Here is a 7,519-nt window from a genome sequence, read left to right as displayed (position 1 = left end):
GGCACGCAGCAATAATGGTGAAAGAGATGCCCCAACCAGCCAACACCCGACCCACAGCCTTCTGGTTTCCGGACAGGACCCCACAGCCTCTCCCTCATGGGGACTGTCTGCCTTGACCCTGAGCCTTCAGTGTTTGTGTGGTTAAGGTCCTGATATTCAGACGAGTTCAGTGCTGAATGGACTTCTGCCCCGTTGAGCAATTACCATAACGGTCAGTGAGTAATCTCTGTACGCCTGCCTTTCATCACTGGTTCCCTGCGTGTACGATTTCTCCCTAGCTTCTCTGAGCTCGCAGCTCTGCTTACTCCAGGCAGACAGACTTTAATGAGGTTGCTAAAGCATCAGAAGCAGGCGACACCTTCTCTTTGCAGAGACTTTGCCCTGGGGTGGTCTCTGGACCTTCCTGGCCATGGTCTTATGGGGTCTTTTCTCTTTCTCAGAGGGGAGGTGGGGAGGAAGGTATATATCAAGTAGAAAACCAACTGAACTCCCTGCCACCAAGTTGATTCTGGCTCATAGTGGCCCTGTAGGACAGGGTAGAACTGCCCCTGTGGGTTTTCCACACTCTAGCTCTTCACTGGAGTAGGAAGCTCCCTCCTTCTCCCAGGGAGCGGCTGGTGGTTTCAAATTGCTGACCCCATGGGTAGCAGTAACCACTGTGCCACTAGGGCACGTGTCAAGCAGAGGCTGCTCCCCAATAGTTTGAAAGACCTCTTAGTGATTCCTATCGTGAAGCAGTCACTGTGTGAGATGTGCTACATCCATACTGTGACAATACCAGCTGGTGTGCGTTTACTTCGTGCCGAGAACACTAGCCAAGCTCTTGGCGTAGATGATCTCATCTTATCTTCATAAGAATTCAGTGAGGAGGGTACTGGAGTTCATCCCATTTTACAGATGAGATGGAGGGTCTAGAGTTAAAAGAATACTTTCCCCAAGGCAAAGATCTAACAAGGGGGGGCGGGGGCGGGGAAGCCAGGATTCATATCTGATTCCTGCCCCTGCCCCAGAGGCCTTTCTGTTTGGAGCCTAGATCGTAGACTGACACACCCCCTGGGCATGTGTGGGAAAGGCAGAGGTGCAGGCTGGATCCCCAGACCCACTGAATCAGAATCTGCCTTTCAAAAGACACCCGCAGGAATCCCCCAGGCATTTGAAATGTGGGGGCTGACCCAGTCTGTCTCCAGGAATGATAGCAAAATGATACCAGAACCTCTGTGGCATCTAGTATAGACTAGTTTCTAGCTGGGAAGCATGCGGTGGCGAGAGGTGAAGGGTGAGCCAGGGGTGACTGAGATGGAAGAGCCCAGGTCAGATTCTCCAACCACGGTGGGATGTAGTGCCGGTTTTCAACGCCATGCTCCTGGCTGTGTTCGGGGAGCTGCGACTCTCTCCTCCTCACTAGGGATGCTGGCGTCCCCTTGTCTCTCTGTGCCTCCTAGGGAGGACACGCTCTTGGGCCTGACTTGTTGCTTTCCCTTCTGTCCCCTCCCACAGACGTGCAGCACATTAAGAGGAGGGACATCGTGCTGAAGCGAGAACTGGGCGAGGGAGCCTTTGGGAAGGTCTTCCTAGCCGAGTGCTACAACCTCAGCCCGACCAAGGACAAGATGCTCGTGGCAGTGAAGGTAAACCTCTGAGGCATGTGTCTGCTGGGGAGAGGGCTGGCGAGGGACCAGATGGGCAAAGGAGAGGCTCACTCCCTGCTGGAAGATGATGCTTAAACTGGCGCCGTGGTCCGATGAAATCAGGGGACCTTGCTCTAAGATCAATAACTTCCTCTCTATCAAAAATGACTTCCCTTCCCTTTGGAGGTCAAGAGCTGGGAGCCTGAGGCAGAGCTAGACGACCAGAGACTCTGTGTGGAAATCCTTGTTGTATTTCGGGAAGTCTTGGGCTCACCTATCTCAGGGATGCTCTCCTTCCTGTGGCTCTTCAGGCTGTTTATATACCTGGAAAGTGACTGACCATATCTCAGAAGTAGAGCCTGGCAAAGAGGCGGCCACTCCTGGAGGCCCACAGGGCCCCTGGCTTGTATTTTGGGGAGCAGGAAAGAAGGAGTTTACTGCCGCCAGTTACCCTTCTCCAACCTCCCTATAGCCATGGTCAGCCTCTCCTGTCGATCTACATTGAAGGACTCTTTGGATGTGATTGACACATCCTAAGCACACCTAGGTCTTGGGAACTCTTCTTGGTAATCTGCTCCCTTGGGTGTAGCTTGCAGGTCTGAGGCCAGCGTGGGCTCAGCAAGTTGTACTTGGACATGGGCCAACCACAGGGCAAGGGGCAGGGATACTGTCCTGTACACGGTCCCTGACCCAGGCCTTAAAAGAACCCATCTTAAAAGAGCCTGGATGAGTGTCAACAATCTGTGTCACATTTTTGGGGACTGTCGGCCTATGTATTCACAGTGTGTGTGTCTGCAGGCCCTCTCTGTTCCGAGAAGGCTTACGACCACCATACTGGCAGGCAAGGGAGTATCATGTTATGGGAATAAGCCCGAGACTCATAGACCTTGCCTCTGAATCCTAGGTTCACCACTTACCACGCTGTTGACCTTGAACAAGAAGTGAGTCTTTGGGGATCTCAATTTCCTTATCTGGAAAATAGAGATGATCCTATCTCCTCCTTCTCTGAATGTTGGTGATTGATTCCATGTGCATATAAAATTCTTAGACTACCTCTAGGAACATAAGAAGTCCTGCGTAAATCAAAGCCGCTGTTTGTTTAGATCAGCATCATTATGGCAGATACAGGTCACTTTGACTCAGTTTAGACACATGCCACAGTCTCAAGCTGACATTGACTGTCTAGAATAGAAGGGGTCAGAGTGTTTTTCCCTTTAGAGAACCAGACAGAACTATTTTAGGCTTTGTGGATTGGATGTTCTCCACCGAAGCTACGCAACTGTGCCACAGTCAATACATACACAGGGGAGGGTGGCTGTGTTCCAACAAAGCTTTTTTAAAATAGAAAAACAAGCAGAGTTTAACCAACCACTGTTCCAGAAAATTATAAGGAACCAGAGTATGAGCACCATGAAAGGCTGGTGGTAATTCTTCCTGAACATCCCGAGAGTCTGCTTGCTCATTGTGCCTCCATGCAGGGGTGAGGACCTTGGTCCAGGGAGGTGGACAGTTTTCTAATAATGTCCCTACACTCTGAATCGGTGCTTGAATCGGCCCTGGCTTGGTGCTTTTAGTTTTTCAGATGTCAGTAATCCACTAGGTGTCCCAGCATCTGTCTGCAGGCTCGTGAGGAAACAGACAATGTGTACACTTGGAGCAGGAAATGAAATGATGGATTAAAACCCTGGAAAATGTGTCCCTCGGAGGGTCCAGCATCAAGGGGGAGCTCCCAGCATGAGTCATGCAGAAAATGAGTCTTTGTTTTCATCATTCTCTCTTTGCACGCGGGGTGTTCTGGGATGTACACTTTTTTACCACCCAGTCGATCCATCTAGAGTTCAGTACTCAGAGAAGTTGTCCATCCCCCCCAGAGAGTCTCTAAGAAGTACCTTTCGACTCTTGGCTCTTTTCGGATTTTACTTTTGTTCGTGGGCTCCTTCCTCTTGAACTTGCTTACAGGTGGATGCAGTGTCATGCTGTACTTCCAGCAAACACGCCCACACATAGCTGGAATCGCCGTTCGCTGGCATCATGGCGGCCCCCGACTCACACTCTAGGCGAGCACCCATCCCATGCAGAGTGGAGTCAGGATGTTGTGATCTACTGGTTTTGCACCAACTGATTTTCAGAAGCAAGTCACCAGGCCTTCCTTGCTAGTCTGTCCGGGTCTGAAAATGCCCCTAAAACCTGTTCAGCATCATGGCAATGTGCGGGCCTCCATGAATAGACAGTTGGTGGTTCCACTTGAGGGGCTTTGCCTGGAAATGGAACTTGGGTTTCCCACGTGACAGACTGGAAATCCTACCACAGCACCACCATTGCTCCCATAGAGGATGGGATTTTTCCAGGATGGTAGTTGAACTCAATTGGCAAGGGTTTTGTTTTGCTTTGTGTCTGAATAAGCAGATGCTACAATCTTTGTGTTTAAGGTACTGTCATTGGTTGGGGAGGCGAGATGAATACCCAGGAAAGAAATGGAAAGTAGGGCAAGCTGGAGCAAACTTGTCAATGTATGTGCAGTGTAAGTGTGACACGAAAAGAACGAAATTCGTGGGGTTTGGGTTTTTTGGGTTTTTTTTTTTTCAAATAAGTGGTGCCACTTGGAAAAAAATCTTTTGGCAAATAATACACTTGCTCAAAAGAACTCTAACAGCTCTTTTCTGGTATCGCCAATGAATAAGGGAAAAAAGGTGCATGACCTTATTAGTCTTCTGAGAAATGCACATTAAGATCATCCTGAGATAGCTTATATTCCTGCCAAAAGGCTAACTAGTGGTAGCAATACCAAGTATTGCAAGGATATGAAGCAACTGCAATTCCCATAATCTGATGCTCAGAAGATAATTTATATAAAAGATTTTCTCCATGTAATGGCATGTATAAAAGGTTTAAAGGCAAGCAGAACTAAATATGCTTGTTCCTCATTTATACACTAATTTCATTACCTGGCACTTTAAATCTACAGCAATCATAAGCAATCTGCTATCTCACTATTTTATGCATTCACGACTTACCTCCTTTAGTAAGTGATGCTGAGGTGTGAGGCAAGGGCAAAACTACCTGTGATGGTGAAGGCAGTGTGTCAACTTGGCTGTGCTGTGATACGCAGGAGTTTGGCAGTTATGTAATGAGGGTATCTGGCAGTGATGCAGCGATGTCCGCATTTGCGATTTTGTGATTCGTGGTCATCTTCCATTTCAGATAAAGCCAATTTTTGCATAACAACCTGGTCTTTGGAATTTAACCACGTCAATAAGTGAGGACTGAGAATACAAGTGTGGGAGGGAGTCATCCTTAGTAGTTAAAACTCTTTTTTAAAAAGCAAGAACATGAATTTAATAGGATTGAAATTGGGGGGTGGGCACCATGATTGAGGGACAGGAATATAGAGGTGACTTTTGGGGCTGGGAATGTTTTTTGTTGTTGTTGTTCTGTATGGATAATATGTTGTTCAGTTTATGACTACAACTGATTTTTCTTTCAGGATCTATATTGTATTTTAAAATAGGCAAATTCATTCATTTCCCAAATAATAATTGAGCACTTACTATGTGCCTGGCTCTTTGTGAAGTTCTGGAAATTGAGGGGTAAAGGGGATGCCCAGATCCATGTAGCTTATGTCTCAGAGGATTAGAACATGGGAGCTCAGGAGGGATGTGAACGGAGGAGCCCGTGATGATGATGATGATGATGATGATGATGATGGTGATGATGTTGGTGGTGGTGGTGGTGGTGATGATGATGATGGATGGTGATGGTGGTGGTGGTGGTGATGATGACGATGATGACGATGATGGATGATGATGATGATGATGATGATGATGATGATGATGTTGGTGGTTGTGGTGATGATGATGATGGGTGGTGATGATGATGATGATGATGATGATGATGTTGGTGGTGGTGGTGATGATGATGATGGATGGTGATGGTGATGATGGTGACAGTGGTACCCTAAGAACACCACTTGTTAGGACACTCGTGTGTCAGGCTCTGCTCTTCATAATGGACACCTATTAATATCCAATCCTCACAACAATCCTAGGAGGTAGATCTTACTGATATCTTCATTTTATAGATGAGGGCACAAAGAGAAGTGAAGCAGTTGGCTCAGCTTCTTACAGCCAGTCAGTGGTGAAGCCGGTATCAGACTCATGCTCTTCAGACTCCCTGACTTGACAGATGAGACACCAAGGCTCCTCTGGGGCCTTTCCTGTTTGCCCTCTGTCTCTCCATATTCGGTTCAGGGTGAATACCTCAGGACTCTCCCGGTTCATTAATCCTCCTTGAGTTTTAACTGATCTAAGGTTTGTCCTGGCAGTGTAGTGGTTAGGAATTGGGCTACAATCCACATGGTTGGCAGTTCAAACCCACCAGCAGCTCTGCAGGAGAAAGACTGGGCTTTCTACTCCCGTCAACGGTCGCAGTCTTTGAAACCTACAGGGGTCCCTCGGAGTCAGTGTGTGAGGGTTTGTCCTATTTCTGAAGATTTTTTTTGTTTTGTCTTCGTTTTTGTTTAACTTCGCATTTGATTCCCAAGATTTTAAACCGGCTTTTATTTGATCATTATCTCAACTGTATTTATCTTTATTGTTGCATACCTTTTTTAAAAAGTTATTTCTTTGTTCTCTTTAAGAATTCATTTAATTTTTTAGTATTGTTATTTTAATGTAGTCATTAATGTGCCCTATAAAATTATTTTAACCTGTAGACAATGCATTGTGTGGTCACCATTATTTAATGTCTGAGTTCACCTTTTCTTTCCTTTAGTATGTCTGCATTTCTACCTGCAGTTTTCTTTTGGTCGGGAGTCCTACGTCGTCTTGTTTTGCATTGTCATACATTTTGATTCCAGTTACTTTCGATTAGAGCAGGAACTCAAACCCTTAAGAAACAGTCTCAGTGCAATAACTTGGAATTTTACTGTTTTGGCAAGTTTGAATGGTTTTTCCCTCCCACTCTGAATACTATTTTTAATCACTGATCTTTAGCGGGTCTTTGTAAAGCATTCATCCTGGGTTCCATAAAAATAGCTCCCTCTCTGTACTCATATTTCACTGGTCTCTGTAACATGTCATTACATTAAGTGATGATAGTTGCCAGCAGGTTTCAATGTCATGAATGAGTTTGGGAACAATCACCGGAGCTCTCTTGGTAAATGAGTCCGTGGGAGTATCTCTCAGGTTCTAAGGGGTACCAGTCAGCATTTTTACAGAGGTAATAGTAATAGACCAATTAACCAGCCTGACTGCCATTGAGTCAGGTCCAACTTATAGCGACCTTATGTAGGCTTTCAGAGACTGTAAGTCATTGCAGAAGCTAACAGTTTCATCTTTTTCCCATGGGGCAGTTGATGGATATGAACCACCAACATTTTGGTTGTGGCTAGCAAGCCAATGCTTACCCAACAGTGCCACCAGGACAGTGCCTAACTAGCTCAGTCCCTTAAGTGTAGCTCAGTGGAGAGTGTTTCTGGCCAAAGGAGCAGTAAGTGCAAAGGCCCGGGGGCCAGGGAAAGCTTGGCCGTTTCAAGGGATGGAAAGTCCAATGAGAATGAAATGCAGTGAACAAGGAGGGGAGAACATGTGAGAAGAAATGAAGGAGAGGAGGGACCGAGACCAGCTATTGAGGGGCCATGATGATATTAAAGAATGTGGATGTAATTCCAAAATCAATGGGAATCCTTTGGCCAATTTTAAGCCAGGGAAAGGACATGGCAAAGGAGCGTCTCTACAATATGTATGGCAACTGTTCTTCTGTCTCCCTGATAAAGTTGTTTGGGAATCTCAGCTAGGGGAAGACACAGTGGCTATTAAGGGACATGAAGAAAGATTCTTTTCAAATTAAAAGGGTTGACTGGTGTGTGTGTGTGTGTGCCAGTGTGTGCGTGC

The 7,519-nt window shown here is 46.4% G+C and overlaps 1 protein-coding gene across 1 annotated transcript in view; it reads left to right on the top strand.

The window, feature by feature from the left end:
• Positions 1 to 1,254: 1,254 nt before the first annotated feature.
• The window catches only part of LOC101663432 (NT-3 growth factor receptor), an 83,971-nt gene continuing 77,706 nt past the window's right edge, over positions 1,255 to 7,519 (top strand). Inside the window, exons 1-2 of the mRNA XM_045296473.1 lie at positions 1,255 to 1,276; positions 1,498 to 1,628. Coding sequence (XP_045152408.1) covers positions 1,255 to 1,276; positions 1,498 to 1,628 — 153 coding nt within the window. The remainder of the gene's footprint in view (positions 1,277 to 1,497; positions 1,629 to 7,519) is intronic.

This window comes from Echinops telfairi, unplaced genomic scaffold (genome assembly GCF_000313985.2).
Source record: "Echinops telfairi isolate 266 unplaced genomic scaffold, ASM31398v2 ScPeMD7_7409;HRSCAF=8447, whole genome shotgun sequence".
Lineage (NCBI taxonomy): Eukaryota > Metazoa > Chordata > Mammalia > Afrosoricida > Tenrecidae > Echinops > Echinops telfairi.
Note: the sequence above shows the minus strand (reverse complement) of the source record. Positions and strands in the feature narration are given on the sequence as shown.